The following is an 18,727-nucleotide window of genomic DNA, read 5'->3' on the forward strand; positions in this document are numbered from 1 at the left end:
CCATATAGTTCCCATCAGGAAAACGCCCATCCCTCACACACACCCTTTCTGTCTGATTTAGCTACATGGACAGCCTAGGGGCTTTTAAATGCTGCTCTGCAATGGTGCTATATCTTTTCCCTCTTATCCTCATCCTTCCACAGTTAGGAACAAGCATGTGATTCTTCAAGAGGCTCCTTTATTTACTCTTCAGTGCATTTTACTGCATTTTCTCAAGAAGGGTAATCAAAGGGTGATGCCATAGCTTATTTCAGCCTTTATCCCATGCACGTTCCTTATTTCCAGTTGCTCACTGTGTGGTTAATGTCCTACTCCTCCCCGTATTGAATTTGATCATAGAAGGAGGGTGAGGTTCGATAGTGATATTTATATTGTGATCCTAACCAATGTGTATGACCTTTATTTTTGTTAAATGTGTGTCCACACACACTGTCTCCATATATAAATTTAGAGAGAGGGAGAGGTTAGCAATAACGGAAGCAAAAGAAATCAATCAGTAGTTCATCTGAACCTTTGTTTTGGCTGACCTGCAAGCATAACACTCATTTTTCTCCTTTGCTTCATTATATCATTCTGATCTCAGGGCTCAGGACCCACCTTTCCTATGAGTTCACTAACTCTCAGATGCAATTTCAAGTCCCCTTTTCATTCCAGTAAACTTGTGATCACACAGGGCTACGTTTTCAAATTGGACTCAGAGGAATCAAAGATCTTACCTTGTATCGAGTGTTGCCTGTCAATGGCCAGGCACCAGTCTGAGATCCCAGACTGTCACCACCGCTCCCCAGACTCTCCGGGACTGCATTAGGGTCTGCTCTGACCCCAGTGCAATGGACGAGGTCTCTAAGGGACGTTTGCAGGCACATCACTGCCAGACGAGCTGGTGCAGTCATGACATAGCTCCATTTTACACTCTCAGAGCTACTCACATGTTGTTTTTCTAAAGCCCTATCCTGTAAATCCATAGATTCCAGGATTTGTTTACCAACCACTATCACAACAGACCAGGTCCGATCTGCTGAAGTCTTCATGCTGTCGCTAGAACCTCCCGCTGGCATTAGCCAGGGGGTCTGTCCCTTGCACGATTACGGGGAGATCTGACTGAATCTCCCCATAAAGGAAGAGAAGGGCTTCCAGGCATGCTGCTGAGCATTTCCTTCTCAAGAAAGTACCAGTTTTTGTCTATCTTATTATGCTTCCGTTTCTGTCAATCGTTAGATTCGACCGTGTAATTGATATGTCTAATTGATTAGATGAGTAGGTAGAAAAGGAGAGTCTAAGTACCTGTAGTTTCTTGTTTTAATGCAAAATGATTGATCCTAGTGAAGACATGCTGATAATATCAAGTAAATATCTGCAGATATTTTATAAATATGTACAGTTATAATTTTTGTTATGTTATTTAAATGAAAGAATATGAGGATTATATCCTTCCATTTTGTGGGTTACAAAGCATTACAAAATAACTTTCAACCAAATGCTAAAGCCAGTGAAATCAATTTAGGCCTTAGTCCATGTGGGCTGCTACAACACAGTACTATAGGCCAAGCAGCTTAGAAATGAAATTTATTTGTCACAGTTTTGGAGGCTGGGAAGTTCAAGATCAAGGTCCTAGCAGATTTGGGGTCTGGTTAGAGCCCTCTTCCTGTTTCATAGATGACTCTCTTCTCACTGTATCTTCATGTGGCAGAGAGGGGAAGCCAGCTCTCTGGACTCTCTGTTCTAAGGGCACTAATCGTATTCATGACCTAATCACCTCCCAAAGGCCTCCCTCCAAGTGCCATCCCACTGGGTGTTAGGCTTCCACATAATGAATTTTGGGGATATACAAACAGTTGAGAGCAGTTTATTTTTGTTTAAGTCTTTTAATCTACTCATTTGGTATTCAATTATGGATTTTGCCTAAAGTCTTTTTTCTATTAACTGTATCAGTGGTGTACCTTCTCTGATACCTCTGCTGAATAGAATCTCTCCTGAGGCTTGTGATATACGCAGGTTTGTCTAAGGCAAAGCATGGAATGTTGGTATGTGTAGTACACATACCTTTTAGGTAAATATCTTCCTAGAGTTTTTAAGGGATGATAGAGGGACATGGAACTTCAAGGCAGACATGGCCCAGCAGCCACCCCCATCATCATTGTTTCTACTTCCCTTACAACCAGAGACGTCCACCTGCAGACGTGCGCCCCAGCGTGTGTCCGTTCTGTCTTCCTAGGGAGGACGAGCATGCCCTCATCCAGCAGTACTGTCAGACGCTCGGAGGGGAGTCCCCGGTCAGCCAGCCCCAGAGTCCAGCTCAGATCCTGAAGTCGGTAGAACGGGAAGAACGTGGAGAACTGGAACGGATCATTTCCGACTTGGAGGAAGAACAAAGGTGTGCCGACCTGGGAGAAGAAGCTATGTCCCCATGGGCAAAACTTCTCAAGGGAAATTCTTGAATGATACTTTCAATATGATCCCTACCCATTCTCTCTTCAGAAGTGTTTTCTAAGAAATCCAGGTGGAGTCCAAGTTTTAGAGGAGATTGAGAAGCCAGGACATTGGCTGCAGATCACACACGGAGGGTTCAGGGGTGATGTCTGTTAGAACACCTGCTTGAAGCTGTGGTGTTCATGCTGACTCATCTCGCTGTTAATAAATGTTTTTCCCTAAGAAGAAAGCAGGAGCCTGAGTTAAGTCTGGAGCTTGTGGGCAGTTTCAGAGAGAAGACGATGCACACGGTGGTGATTCCGGTTTTTCCTTTTCTGCGTTAGAAACCTGCAGGTGGAATATGAGCAGCTGAAGGAGCAGCACCTGAGAAGGGGTCTCCCCGTCGGGTCACCTCCAGACTCTGTTGTGTCTCCTCACCACACGTCCGAGGACTCGGAACTTATAGCAGAAGCAAAACTCCTGAGGCAGCACAAAGGCCGGCTGGAGGCTAGGATGCAGATTTTAGAAGATCACAATAAGCAGCTGGAATCTCAACTCCACCGCCTTCGCCAGCTGCTGGAGCAGGTAGAGTGTGTGGACCTCGGGCGGGGTGGGGGGGACGCCCAGACCCTCTTCCAGCCCAGCGGGCTCCCCGAACATGCTCCCAGAGGCAGCAGAGAGGCTCACTTGAGACCTCTCACCTCCACTGGCTCCAAAAGTGTGTTTGCCTCGCTTAAGATGGAATATCCCCTTCTTCTATAACACGGAAATCTATCTCAGCTCCAAGGGAAAAGACCCTGTAACATACATCTGTGTAAATTACATGTGGGAGCGCTGTGGAGATTAAGGGGAAGGAAGCCAGTGGAACTGTTCATACTAAGCCTTGCTTCCAGTGAGCTATTTCATGAAATTCATAACAGATGTTTATTAATGGACAGCTATCATTTCCTAACATCAGGCCATGTTTTATGGCAATTGTTTGCACACTTTCTTGACAATAAGAAATACAACTTACATTATGATGAATGCATACTTGTATGATGAATACAGCATAATTGCCATTATAAAGAAATGCAATCTCTTATTTTCTATTTTATTAACTTCCTTCCTTCCTTCCTTCCTTCCTTCCTTCCTTCCTTCCTTCCTTCCTGTGTTTCTCTTTCTTCGTCCCTCCCTCCCATTTTTTATCTCTTTCTCTTTTCTTTCTTTGTGCTGGTCGGCACCTGCCAAATCAATTTTATAGCTCATTAGTAGATAATACCCTACAACTTTGAAAAACACTCTTCTTTGGGATGTAAAAGAAGCATCAGACACAGTTTTTGCTTTCTTGGTGCTTGCAAGACAAGATAGTACAATGTACATCAAGATAGTATTGCACATAACGACACAACACTGTAGAGAATTAAGTACTTGATTACATCTAGCAGCTAAAGGAGAGGAGTCATGTCACAGAACTATCAGGAAGATGCTTTGGTAGCAGGTGCATAGTGGGCAGAATCCCCACAGATGGGGCTAGACTTTCTCTTTCTTGAAGAATCCCTGATGTCAACACTCATGTCATCTTTTGCCTTTTTCTCTGGCCTGTGCAATGTGGGGCCCCAGGCGTGATTAGGCAGTGCCTTTCTCCAGAAAGGATTTCTCCAACCAAAGGCAGAAGCAACTTTTTCTCCAGTGATCTTCTCAAGTGTCAGAAAACCATCTTGTCACAGTTGCTGTCAGCATCTTTTAACTTGTCAGAATCATTCAAAACAGTGTGATTTCTGCATCACCTACATAGCAGGCCACAGATCTCACCTTTCGACCATATACTTTTCTGTATGTCTGTCGCTGTTTCAGGATGTGCGTCAGACTGTTTTAGGGAAGGCTTACTTTGGGCCTCCAAATTGTACGGCATTAGAAAACAGTAGTTCCCCTAGAGTGCCCCAAAGCCTGGCTTTCCCTAAGCCTTCTGGAATGTTTGAGTCTTCTCTGGTCCCACATTTAAGCACTGTGAATTTGAAGTTTCTCCGTGGTGCCTGTGTGAGGGATGCATTTTCTCTTGAAATCTCTGATTTAAAATATGAAATGTTACTGTTAACCTCATGCAGCAGTAGAATCTTTGCGAAGGAAGCCATGCTTGAAACCTTTATTTTCCATAGCCTGTTGGAGAGCTAACGGCTCTGCTTCCCTCACTCCCCTGCCCTCCCCCGACTCTCTCCATCCCATTAGACAGAGCTGCCTAATGGCTCATGTGCCTTCAGAATTGCACAGTAATGCTTTTAGAGAGAGCTGATATCTAAATGGCTCTGTATATCCCAGACTGTGGACCTCTTATCTCTTCTTAATGATTTAGCATGAATGCCAGAAGTAGATGGAAAATTCACCTGACAGTAAAAACTGGCGAAACCACCGGACTTCAACTAATATAAATTTAATGGAAAAATCGGCATCAGAAACATTGTAATTTCTTCATTCCCTATAAAATGGATCACACTTTCTAATTTGAGCTCATACTTGTCAGTGTATCCAGCACCATTTCCAAGCTTGTGCAGAGTGGGCTTACAAAGTGTTTACTGTGTGTCAGATTCTGTTCTGAGCTCTGTGGAAACTGATCACCCTCCTCACAAAATCCTTCCACACAGGCACTCTTTTTACCATCCCCAGTTTATAAATAAAGAATCCAAGGCACAGAGGTTTATAAAATTTGCTCAGTATTAGGTAGGTTCTGCATGGCGGAGTTTGAATTCAAGCATTTGAATCCAAAGTTGTGTCCTTACCTCTCCAGTGTTGCCTTTAAATAGTGATTTAAATAAAGAAATGAGCTGATTTTGAAATTGGATAAATTTACTGTATGGGAAGCAGTGCTCCTTTTTAAAAGATGAATGAAACCTTTTCTAAGTTCACTTGGTTGACATGAAAATCATGATAAAAAAATTGAGAGATGAAGCTGACACTGATAATTAAATCTCACATTATAACTAACCAAGCTCTTCAAGGAGCCCAAACCGAGGGGGCCAGACCACCCCAGTACTCAGAGGAACTACTGGTGAGCCCACCAAACTGAGGAAAACAGATATTCTAAATGTCTGTGGCCAAAGAACTTGGTGTGATTTAATTATCCATGGAAGTCAGAAACAAAAATGTTTTCCTTAGCAGTTGTTGGAGTCCTTCATCTGCTTTAACCTCTGAATGTGATTGCAGCCTGAATCTGATTCCCGAATCAACAGTGTCTCCCCCTGGGCTTCACCTCAGCAGTCTGCCCTGAGCTACTCTCTGGATCCCGACCCTGGTCCTCAGTTGCACCAAGCAGGTTGGTATCCCCAAGACCTGGCTAGCCCCCCTGCTCTGCTCTGAGCTTCACCATTAGTTTGTCTTTCGTTTTATTTTTTTAATTTTGTTTTAAAGATTTTATTTATTTATTTTATTTATTTATTTGACAGAGAGAGAGAGCACAAGCAGGGGGAGAGGCAGGCTGAGGGAGAGGGAGAAGCAGGCTCCCCGATAAGCAAGGAGCCTGATGTGGGGCTCGATCCCAGGACCCTGGGATCATGATCTGAGCTGAAGGCAGAAGCTTCACCCACTGGGCACCCAGGCGCCCCTTTCATTTTAAATAACATTCTTACCAGTGCCTTAGAGCATAAAAGTGTTTCATATTCTTTTTGTGCTCAGCTGCATACAAAGACATTTTAACAACACCCCAAAAGCAAACATTTAAAAATAATCATTTATAATATATTTGTTTATATAAATGTGTAGTAGCGGATTGAATTTTGGTGAGAGATGAAAAGAAGTGCTCTTTCCTTTGGGGATGAGCAACAATTTATTTTTTTGCTTTGCCCTCAGAATGATTCTTTTTTTTTTAAAATAAATTTTCCATCTCTAAAATGTATATGTGTATATATTCTGAAGTTATGTATACTTTAATCCTAAAGTATATTATACCTAGCATGGTTTTCTCTGCCCAGATCTGGGAACTGAATATTCTGCTTTTTCCTTGCTAGTCCCTATAGATATTGCCACTCCTCCCCGCTCCCGGTCTGAGGCCAAGGTCTCACCCAGCTTGTCCTTGGTCACAAAGGGGCTTGTCACTGCTGCTGGGAAGGGCTCTGTCAACCGGCATTCAGGAATGACATTTCGTTATTGATGAAATTTAAGTTCTAAAATTCTACTGAGGACCACAGATTTTAACCAAATTAATTTGTTTATATCTTTTGCTGCATTAATCAGAAGAAAGCCTAAAGTATTCATATTATTTTAATTGCTTTAAATAAGTGAATTATTTTGCTATTTATTGGTTATAGAATAAAAAACATCAAAGTAAAAGTATCTTGTAAAACACCTCTAGATTTGCAGCAGCATAAACTAGCCCACACCAGCGTCTCCAAGAAGAAAAAAGGAAGGAAAAAGGAACTGGTAGAATATTTTTTCTACATGAAAAAACACTTGGAATGCAAAATAATGGAATTCCATCTAAGAAATTGAAATAATATGACCACATTACTTATTTTTCACTCATAAATTTCCCCCTGGCACGTGGAATCTTCCAACAGAAACATCTAATACATTTTCTTGATATGAAATTATGTTACCAACAACTTGATACAAAAATGGTTTTGGTGTTATTCCCTAAAATTGTTGTTTTCAAGGAGGATGATTTTCACATTGATATTTCGAGGCCAGGACTAGTATTTTCTCCTGATGCTGGGTTTTGGTGGAAGGCTGGATGTTCCTTTCAGAATTTTCTGTTCTTTCTGCTGTCACAGCAGCTGAGGACCTGCTGGCTCCCCCACACGACACGAGCACGGACCTCACGGAGTTTATGGAGCAGATCAACAGTACATTTCCATCTTGCTGCCGTGAGTATGAAGGATCCCAACACCACACGATGCTGTTCCCTTCCATGTCTTTTCTCCTGGTTGGGGCTCTTTGTCTTCTTTGGTAAGATAGCAAAAACTGATAGTAAACAGGATTGAATATTATTTGGAAATAAATCGAACATTCTACATGTCGACAAAGCAAGTGGAGCTCAGCCTGGATACCCACGTCACTGGGCTGCAGTGATAGTCCTGCTCTTTGAGAGGTTTCATGGTACCTCACGGATGACAAGGTGAAGGTGAACAAAGCAAGCCTCTTTGTAAGAAGTTTCCTGTCCAGTGCAAACTCTAGTAAGAAATGGGTCATTACTTCAAAAAAGAGCTTTTAGCAGCACACCAAACAAGGCAGGAAAATAACTTTTTCTGATGTAATTCCCTTTTTTTTTATGATTTTATTTTTATTTATTTATTTATTTATTTATTTTTTAAAGATTTTATTTATTTATTTGACAGAGATAGAGACAGCCAGCGAGAGAGGGAACACAAGCAGGGGGAGTGGGAGAGGAAGAAGCAGGCTCACAGCAGAAGAGCCTGATGTGGGGCTCGATCCCATAACGCCGGGATCACGCCCTGAGCCGAAGGCAGACGCTTAACCGCTGTGCCACCCAGGAGCCCCTATGATTTTATTTTTAAGTCATCTCTACACCCAACGAGGGGCCCAAACCCACAACCCCAAGATCAAGAGTCACAGGTTCCCCTGACCAAACCAGCCAGGCGCCCCCATTCTCTTTGCTTCAGACATTGTTCTCTGATGGCATCAGATTCAGTTCTGGGAGGGGATTATTTTCAGATTTTTTCTCTCTTTTTTTTCTTTCTTCTGGCTTCTTTCTTCGTGGAATCAAACGGTCCCTACGTAAAGGCCAAATAATTGAAGGCATCACAGATTATGACCCTGTGCCTTTTCCATATGAACTACCAAGAACCAGAAAATGATCAAATGAAAGCAGTCTAAATTCCAGAGGAAATTACATAATGTTCTTATTTATTGATTTTTTCTCGCCAAACTTTTTGACTTCAGCCTCTCGTCACCCCCCAGTGAGCTCTCACCAGAATCACTCATGCGGTTTCAAACCGAAAGCCGCTTACCTGCGCGCATCCATACTACTTGATGTGCAGTTTGTTTTATTTTATTTTATTTTATTTTTTTACTTTTTTACTGTCCATGGATGTGCAGTTTATTTTAAATAACCTTTAAAGAAATAGGTATATATTATTATATAATTTTTAGGGTAATTTCCTCTCAAATTGATTTTTAAATCTAGGCAGCCGCTAAGTTAAGATTTTCGTATGTACATACACTACTGTATGTATTAGGTATGTTATATGTGGGAGTACATATATAGAACAGCTTCTCGTATCACCCTTTTTCATCCTGTCCTCAGAAAATACCATCCTAAGTGATGAAGAAAGGCATTACCAGGAAGGTAGTTAAATAAGATATATTGACTTCATTAAAAAATATGCTTCAACTTATACAACTCTACAGTTTATAAAAATGCCATCATTAGCAGGAAGTGGAAATAGCTATTTGAAATATAGTCTTCCCTGAATTTTCAGAAGTATTTGCCTAAAGGACGTAGTACAGTTTCCACAAATGCATAAATAGATTTATATCTGGGAATGTATCATTTTCCATTTATTATCTGTGATTATACTTCTTGAAGTTTCCTGAACTGTATTTACTATATGTCAGTCCCCACACTCACTCCCCAAAAAACATGTGCCCACATGTGCAAATGTGTGTGCACACACACATGCATGCACACACACACTTTTTTGGCCCTCAAGAGTCTCACGAAGGCTAAAGAGGGTCGGTTGAAGCCCATATGCTTTCAGATTGTTGCCTCTATTCTTGGCTCTCTAAGAGCCACAGTAGATGAGCAGGTTACATCTTTAATATGAAGGTTGGATTTTCTAGAGATTTTGATTTTGAGTCATATGTTACTTAATAGCTAGGTAGGATCTCATCATAGTCACTTTAAAGCCTAGAATTTCAAGATTATATTTCTAAATGAAATTACTTTTTGGTTCAGCTTAAATCCAAATACATTAATAATTAGTTAAGAACAAATTCTATAAATCAAAGCCTGTTTAGAAGTTTGCATTTAAATGTCATGATGGACACGTTCAATTTGTAAGTCAGTTGGCAGTGAGAGTTAGGATGGGAAGTATGTTTAATTGAATGCTCTACAGGGACTATAGATGTGTAGTTTCCATATTAACATTTTTTATATTAAAAATTCATATGTCTTTTTTTAAAGTTTGTCATAGAGCAGTGACTCTTAAATTTTTTCCATAATATATTCTTATATCTAGATATTATAAAAGATGAATCCGTCTTATTTTAGAAGAGAATATAATTAAATATAAATAATAATCATAAGAATAAGGCAAAAATGAGTGAAAAAAAGAGATGAGTCTGTTTATCTCATTTTATGGCCTCCCTTAATGGGACGTATAAAATTCCTATTGGTTGGAATCTCATTAACAATTAACAGATATCATTGGTTCCTGAGAAATGTGTATACCTTCAGTGGGACCTACATGACAGGTTGCCCTCTCCACTTGTGCTCTTTTGGGTTGTGAAGGTGGGTTGTGGAGCCCTTGAGATTCCTTCATGGGACTCTGGCCCCATGTTCTCCTAAGTTTGTACATTCACAAATATTTAACATTAATTATAATTTTCCATGCATGAGCATTACTAGTCATGTGTTATTTTGAAGAGTTCAAGTATATCCCATATAATAAATGATGAATGGTGTCTTTTAGAATCCTCTGGATTGTACATCTTATTATGTTTGGTTTCTGAAGTTCTATTTGGCTTTAGTCTGCTCTTGTTCATATTTATATTCTGTATTTTGCTTTGATCATATAAAAATCTCCAAGGTAAGAACAGCTTTCCCTAGAAAATAAAGGATGAATTTACTTATTTATAAAATTGAGACATTTTTAAAATTGCATCTAAAGTTATTAAACCTTTTAAAAATTGGTGCGGAATAGGAATAGCACCTGACTTAGACTTTGTGCTCAATACATGTTTCTGAATTGAATGAATGAATGAATGATTACATTTTCTAACCAGGAAGGTTTAATTGGTAAAGTTTCCCTAGATAGTACATAGAAGGTTTATAGGATTCATTTGCTTTGTTGCTCCTTCTAAGTTGCTCAGCTAGCAAATCTTTTAATAAACCTTTGCATTCCCAAAGCTTCCTGACCACCTTTGGAGGATTTTTCTAAGCAAATCGGATTGGCCCTCTCCCAGTGCCAAACCAATCCCTTGAGCCCCTGTTACTAATGAGAACTTTAAAACTGCTTGTCACCAGCACACAATGAATCGATCTGCATGTTAATCTTGACTTTTGGTCCTTTGTGGATTAAAAATTAGCATGGTCACAAGTGAATTTACACTCCTGGCAATCCTGGAATTAAAATGAAACTGTATTCATAAATCCTAATTGCATGAATTGCCTACTTAAACATGGCATTTTTTTTTTCTGGGTCTGTTTACTGTAGCACATAACACTTTAGAATTTCTGTCTCAAATTAATATCCCAGTTGTTCCTGATCACATCCTTGAATTATGGCCTTTTAAAGTCTTCTTTTAATTATTTACATTAAGTTTCAGAGCAGAGAGGAAAGCATTTTCATCTTTTCTTGACAAGGCGTTAATGAAGGGAATTTCATTGTGGTGCCCATTAACTAATGTACATACTAAAATTTTCACTGACTGCTCTAACATTTCTTTTTATGTAAATGCCTCTCAGTTTTTGCATTTATGTCATCCAAGTATACAGGATACTAGTACTAGCTGACTATTTCTGGCTGACAGAACATTAAATGCTTTTAAAATTATTTTTTATCTACAGGCATATTTTCACTATGAATTGCCTATGTTTATTAAACTTGAGTGACGTTCATCACAAACTCAAAACCTACTAAAATGCAAGGATTTCCTGGTTTCTTTTAGAAATAGCTGTGTGCAGTTTGTTCAGGGGAGTACTTATAGCCTTTTTTTAAGTTTCTTTTTTTTTTTAAGATTTTATTTATTTATTTGACAGAGATAGAGACAGCCAGCGAGAGAGGGAACACAAGCAGGGGGAGTGGGGAGAGGAAGAAGCAGGCTCACAGCGGAGGAGCCTGATGCGGGGCTCGATCCCATAACGCCAGGATCACGCCCTGAGCCAAAGGCAGATGCTTAACGCTGTGCCACCCAGGCGCTCCTTATAGCCTTTTATTTGATACAAAGCTATAGGGGTAGGGGCGCCTGGGTGGCTCAGTTGGTTAAGCATCCAACTCCTGATCTCAGCTCGGATCCTGATCTCAGGGTCGTGAGTTCAAGCCTCGTGTTGGGTTCCACAATGGGTGCAGAGCCTACTTAAAATAAAATTAAATAAATAAATAGCATAGGCTTAATGATGCTGATTTGGAGCAGCATGGATTCTGTTTCTGGTTGGGGTTGGCTGTTATGCAGAAGAGAAATGTAGGTGTCTGCATTAATTCTAATTCTAATGCAAGGGAGCTCAGTGGGAAGGACACCCACTCTTGTGTTTTCCTACTGTAACTTATGTATCTGGTAGGACTAGGCTGGGTTTTAGTCACATTCTTCCCCCCGGATATGGAGGGGGCTCACGCTTTCCCTCCAGGCATCATAAAGTTTCCCTTCTTGTTTCTTCTGTTTTTCTCACAAAGCACCCACTGTGTGGTCATGGATCTCTCTCTTTTTTCCCTTCAGCACAAAAAAAAAAAATGAGAGATGGAAGGAGTGCAACATGGTAGATGATTAGGGATGATTCTTATTTGACCCAAAACAGATGTTACCCTCCTGGGGGCGGGGAGCAGAACATACCCCGACCCACCTGCCTCTGCCCGCCCTCCCAATGCCCACTGGATCAACTCCACTGGCCTTGCTTTCTGTAACCAGGAAGGAAGGGAGAGGCTCAGCGGCAAAGGCGAATCTGTCACCATATTCCACCTTCTCCTGCTGGTTCCCTCCAAGGCACAGTGATTAGCCTAAGTGCCCAAAAGCCTACCAAGGGTGAGGCCAGCCCTGTGTTTGAGGCAAGCACATTGCCATCAGTTTCCTAGGCCTTTGGGGCCAGGGTGAGCCAAGGGCGGCAGAAACTGAAGACACGTGTCCCGCCCTTTCATTTCCCTAATCACCTGTTAGTCAGAATTTGTACGTTTCAGCAAAATATGCAGAACTTGCTCTGTTCAGATACACTAACCAAATACATGGCATGATTTCAATAGGAAATTTTGAGATTTTTTTTTTTCAAATCTAATGATTCACTGACGCTTTGGTGTGTACTTATTTGAGAGAGCAAGCATATGTTTTGTATATTTTGGTAGAACTTTTATATCTTAAAGGACCTACGATATGAGAAACTAGGGAAAAGAAACTAGTCTTTGTTAAAGCATCTAGCCAAAAAAAGAAGAAAAAAGAAAAAGGAAGGAAGGGAGGGAGGGAGAGAGGAAGGAGGAAAGAAAGAAGGTAGGAAGGGAGGGAGGGAGGAAGGAGAGACCAAAATCTGTTTCTTATTTTCTTACTAGCACACATTTAACAGCTGGGAGCTAGGAACACCCCCAGTCTTGCATGCCTCAGAGGGGGAGCCAGCAAGGCAACCAGAGCACCTTCAACTGATTTCTTTTGTTTTCTCTTTCAGCCAATCTCCCCAGCAGGCCACAGGTAAGAGTTAACGGGGTTGATCAGCTCAGGGCTTGTTGATTACAACCTAGAGGAAGCAGATGAGCTGCTTTTGATTTTAGTGCTAGACGTTATTCCCCATGTAAATTAGTAAACTTGCTTGACATTTAAATGTTAGTGAATTCTGTCAGTCTGGGGAAGGGGACCCCTCTCAAGCCAGTTCTTCCAGATGCCCCCTAATACCAAGTGTCTGATGGTGTGTGTGCTAACAGCTTTGTACTGGCCTCATGTGTACTGTGCAGAGTCACCCTGGATAGATGTGGCCGAACACTGTTCTCTAGTTTGTACTTGAGGCGGCTGTCACCCAACATTGACTTAAAAACAGTGCCAGCAGTGGCACATGAAATGATTTTGTTACTTTGAGGGGGCAGATGTGTTGATTTTACTTTTAAATGTTTGCTGAGGAGGGGAGGGGAGGAATTTACTGAGAAATGTCGGCAACTATACCTTTATAGTTTTCCTTACCAGGTACTCTTAGTGCTAGGGTGCCACAAGACCACAGCACATCTTTGGAGAACATTTTCTTCCCTGAACTTGTTTATGAATCTTTAACCTTCTGGTTGTGTCATTGTCTTAATGGCAAGAGGTGTTGGGGTCTTCACGAGAAGCACAGTGGTCTTTAGAATGGTCTTTAGAATCCAGAGGAAAGAAAAGGAAATCTCAAGTCAATTAGCAGATGTGAGGTGTGAGCTCAGGAGATGCGAGGTGAGAGCTCCGTGAGGAAAAGTCTTCTGATTGCTCGTGTTGTCTCAGTGAATCGGAAGCCAGGGCTTCAGCAGAGGGTGAGGACGGGAGGAGGTATCAGAGGTGTGAGGAGAGACTGGAAGACGTATGTGCCTTGGCTGCTGGGAAAGCAGGAGATGATGGACAGGGAAGTGGTGTGACTGCGAGGCAGCATACGGCCTGACTTCTGGGGCCTGCCTGTGATTTTAATGCGAGGCCATCTGCAAGGCTGTGTGTTGTCCCCTGGGCACATTCAAGTTCAAAAACACAGGCACGAGAGTGGACTGGGTGTTGCATTTAACCAGAGTTGAAGTTGTGGTTTGGTGAAGAGAGTGTAACAATTCAAGGGAAGAAGCAGGGACATGCTGATAATGATTGAACCAGGCATCTAAGCTTGTAGGGAAAGAAGTGATGACATGTTGGGTACAGGGGACAGAGAAAAAGGCGGGAGGAGCAATGGATTGTGCTAGCAAAGGGTGGATGGGGTTGGGGTCCTAATGGAAGTAAGTGGAAAACTAGGAGTAGTTGTCAGAAGGCAGGATGATTAAAATTGAAGTGTTGCAGGGGTTGAGGTATTGGTGATGGTCCATGTGGAAGTTTGCATGGGTGACAAGGGTGGATCACAGGTTCACTGGAGGAGAGGAGCTCAAGGAACTGAGAGGCTAGAGTCTTGGAAGAATCATCTATGTGGGTATTGAAGTCACTAAGATTAAAACATAGTTTTAGATTGATGACAGTGAGCCATTCTTCAAAAGTAAGGGAACATGATCCAAGGGGTCCGAAGATGGCTGTATAGTCTGATGGTGGTATAGTCTGATGGCATGAGATTCAAAGTTGGGTGAGAAGGGAGAGGAAGGTCTGGAAAATCATAGTGTGGACCTAGAAAGCACTTGAAGCACTTGAAGAGTATAGGAGATAAAAAACAGTCATATGTGAGGAAGTTGTGGAGGAAGCTGTGTCTTTAAGGGAGATCTGGGTATTGACCAGAGCAAGCAGCTGGAGGATGCACACAGAAAATTGAAGGACGTGGATTTTAATGATGACAGATCCAGCTATTTGACATTCCCTTTAAAAGATTGATGCCACTCCCCTGAGTGTGGCTCCGATTTATATCTTCTCTGGCCAATGTCCATTGGCCCTGGTCCATTAACTGCACCACTACACACCCTGAGACTAGGAGTCCTGTCTTTTGTTCTTCTTATCTGGTCCCCAGTGTAGGTTGGAGAGCAGTTAGAATTGTCAAGGGTACCCCGTCAGCCATAGACCTCCCCCAGGGAGAGATGAGGTGCTCGCACCAGCCTCATTCACTCACCCTTGGTACCTCCAGCAAGAAAAACCCAAGTCCTCTCAATTTTAACTTGGTTTCTAGCCTGGGCAAGAGAAGTCTTCCAAATGTCATCTATATTGGTTGCAGTGATAAAAAACAGACTAGATGCCTTCAGCATGAAAGAGAAAGACCTCATCTCAGGAAGCAAAAGTCACAGGGGAGTAGAGGGTCCCCTTCAAACACAACAAAATGGGATTTGACTCATTCTGAAAGAAGCACTTTTATTTCTCAGAAGAGTTGACAGGTCCCTCCTACCTGTAATGTTCTGCATAAATGTTGTTCTGACAGGACTGTTTCCCTTCCCGCAGGCAATGTGAAGTATTCATCTAGACAACCAACGTTTCCTGACTTCCAGTATTGCCCTTTGCAGCAAATGCCAATTCCAAGTTCCATTTAATCAGAAGCTCCGTGGCTCCTTGAAACATGCTGTTGAGCGCTGACTGTGTGTTCTACTGAAGGAGTAAAACACTGACTATCCAAAGAGAAAAGGATATTTTTGTTTTTATAATAATCATATATTATTGTTTATTGTTTCCTTCTTCCCTTTCTATGCAACTGTAAATTAATGAACAGAGTGGTATTTGGAAATGGTAATGCATTTGTCACTGATTTGTATACTGTATACAGCATTGGGAAAGTGGGTGGGGGCTTTCTAATATGATACCTTCTTTTTAATAACCATGACAAAAATTGCATAAGAATTAGAAAACAATGTTACATTTTTACATTCCTTCATATTAACCTTGTACAATAACTTCATTTATTTTTTCCACTCTTTTACCATTACGTTTTGGTTATTTATAACTCATCAGCCACATGACCAAATAGATTTCCTTGTATTTGTTTCCATGATTTGGCCAAATTAATAAGTTCATATGTTTCAATCAAATATTTATGTATATTAATTAGGCTACATCTCTTTGTATACCGCTTAACTTTATTTGACGACATACACTTCACTTCTTTAGTGACCACTTGGATAACCGCAGTAAAAGTCCTGTGGGGCCTACCCAGAATTCCCATTGGGATTTGTTTCCTGCATTTTATTTCCCTGCTCTGTGTAAGTAGGTCTTGATTCCTTTATTTATTTCATGTCCCAATCTATATGATAGAGGAGACTCCAAGCAGGATTGTAATAACCTCAAAGATCATTTCACCAAAGGTTACCCATTTAAGTCTATTTTCATTTTGACATAGAAACAAAACATGAGATAACATTTCCTTAGTTGCGTAGTCTTGATTTTCATCGTTAAATACACAGCAGACCTTGACTTAATTGTGCTACCAGGACACATCTTTGTCTTTAATTCCCTTTGAGGCGGATTTTATTTTTGTTTATGTATACTCAAGCCATTTGTAATTCTTGAAATTCCCAGTTGTTTTCTTTCTGACAGCAGACACAAATTTAATGCATGTTTCATTTTACCTTTTGGGTGAATGATTACATTTTTTATTACTTTTCATTTGATCAATATATTTGGAAAGGATGTTTATCAAAAGCCTATGTCACTGCTTCTGTAGAGGAATGAAATTAATACTTAGATGGTGGTACCCCTCCCTGTACCTCTGAGTGCATTCAGTTAGCTAGCTGTTTGGTTCAGCTTCTGATTTAACATTTAATTGATTAGTTGAAACATGTTATATAATCACCAAATGTAGAGAAACCAAAAAAAAAAGTGAAAATAATGTGTTTTGATTCAAGCATACGTGCATTTAAAACATCAGGACGTTTTAACTTTGGGTTCTCTTGACCTGGGTTTGGCCAGAAGGAGGCTGAAAGTTAGAAATTGCTGTGCTTTTAGAATAGGTTGGGTGGGTTGGGGGGCAAGGGTGTCTATTTGCAGCATAGATATTTTGAGAAGAAAATTGTTTTATATAAGAGGAAAGCCATGACCACCTTTCTACCTCAGATCCATCTTCCTCCATTGTGTTGGAAATAGCTTTATGCCGCTGCAGTCTGCAAAATCTAGAGCTTTCATCAGGCCACATCAAACCAAGAAAAGCACCTATTTAAAGAAAAAAAAAACTTTCCCTGAACTCTGAACTACAAGTTGTAGATTTGGTGTCTTCCTTGTTCTTACTTTGAAAAAATATGTATTCATTTTTCTTCTGCTTGTAATTGTGTGCAACATGTCTTCTCTCTGCTATTAAGGAAAAGCTACAGAAAACACTACATTGTAACCTTCTAAATAATAATAAATAAAAAAGAAATATATCACAGTAACAACAAGGGGAAATAAGTATGTAGTTCTTTTGAAATATGTGGTAAAGAACTAATCATAGACTATCATCTAATCTGGTTATATGTTGTATTTTTCATCCTGAATAAAAGTAATTTTAACACAAGATGACTTTGATATTCTTCGGCTGTGTTCACTGATAGAATCTGAGCTTTGAGTGTACATTTATGAAAATAAAATATAAAAAGAGCCTGTATACTGATAAATCTGCATGTTTTCCTCTGCTTTCTCTTCTACCAACTAAGACATCGTTCTTCGTGTTCTCATTGTCTCATTCTTCCTCTGTGTCCCTCTCTTCTCTCTTATTTATATAATTCTCAATTTCCTTTACAAATAGAAAGCTCATCGATAGGGAAAAAATAATGTTGGATGTTAAGAACATGTCCGTGAAGCCCTATTGGGCTTCTGTTTTAGTAACTTAAATGCTGTCAGTATTTACTTGATTACTCTTCCAAATCCACTTTTAGCCTCATGCCCTTAAATAATGTGCTTTTTACATGTGCACTGAATTTTAACCATTCTAGTAGTGGGTTTAATCCCTTCCTGAAGGCACCCCATGGGAAATAGTGCTGAGAATTGTATTAGTTGATTCTGAAAGTAAAAGCTCTCTATGACATAGAAAAATCCCCAAACATGTAATTTGTTAAAATAAAATGGGTATATTCTAATGAACATACATTTCAAACATCTTATCTACCCCAAAGTAATAGTCACATTAAATATTCCTAAGGAAACAATTGTTGAATTCCAGTGACCTACTGAGTAGATAGTTGAAAATAGAAGTGAGAACAGACAAAAAGTTTTGTTTTGACACTAAGCCTTCAGCTTGTTACTTCTCTCTATCATTGAGATTATATGAACTTTTTTTTAAAGGGTTTATTTACTTAAGAGAGAGCACATGAGTAGGGGGAGGGGCAGAGGGGGAGGGAGAGAATCTCAAGCACTCCCTCCTGAGCGGGTAGCCCAAAGCAGGGTTGATTTCACGACCCTGAGATCATGACCTGAGATGAAACCAAGGGACGCTCAACTGACTGAGCCACCCAGGTGCCCCTATGTGTGCATTTTTAAAGAATGTAGATTGCTCTTGGATTTCTCCCTGCCCACCCACTCCTCCATTCAACTGTTTCAGTCAACCAACTTTTTCAGAGGCCTTTCTGAATTCATTAATTGAAAATTTAATGTAAATACAGTAAAACACCACTAACACCACACCACCCAGCTCTATAGGTAGGATCTAAAAACTTCATTGCCATGCAAAGTCAGCTAGTGTTTTGGTGAGGTTCATTAAGTGGTAAGAGTGAGCCCCTTGAAGGAGGCCAAGGGCCAATCTCATTCATGCTATGTCTGTTCCCCCGGGGGTAGGAGTTTTCTGTTGGCATAAAAATTGGAACGGCAACCAGAAAACCTCAATGGGAAGCATGCATGTCTTTAGCTCATGGGATGTGAGGTTCAGCTGATCTCAGCAGGACTC

At 40.7% G+C, this 18,727-nt stretch overlaps 1 protein-coding gene across 1 annotated transcript in view; it reads left to right on the forward strand.

Moving 5' to 3' along the window:
• LOC100482121 (utrophin) overlaps positions 1-17,362 on the forward strand; it is a 63,459-nt gene extending 46,097 nt beyond the window's left edge. Inside the window, exons 11-16 of the mRNA XM_034670789.1 lie at positions 2,216-2,374; positions 2,754-2,994; positions 5,590-5,698; positions 7,152-7,244; positions 12,926-12,948; positions 15,325-17,362. Of these exons, the coding sequence (XP_034526680.1) occupies positions 2,216-2,374; positions 2,754-2,994; positions 5,590-5,698; positions 7,152-7,244; positions 12,926-12,948; positions 15,325-15,333 (634 nt within the window). The 3' untranslated portion in view covers positions 15,334-17,362. The remainder of the gene's footprint in view (positions 1-2,215; positions 2,375-2,753; positions 2,995-5,589; positions 5,699-7,151; positions 7,245-12,925; positions 12,949-15,324) is intronic.
• The last annotated feature ends 1,365 nt before the right edge of the window (positions 17,363-18,727 follow it).

Source organism: Ailuropoda melanoleuca, chromosome 10 (genome assembly GCF_002007445.2).
Source record: "Ailuropoda melanoleuca isolate Jingjing chromosome 10, ASM200744v2, whole genome shotgun sequence".
NCBI lineage: Eukaryota > Metazoa > Chordata > Mammalia > Carnivora > Ursidae > Ailuropoda > Ailuropoda melanoleuca.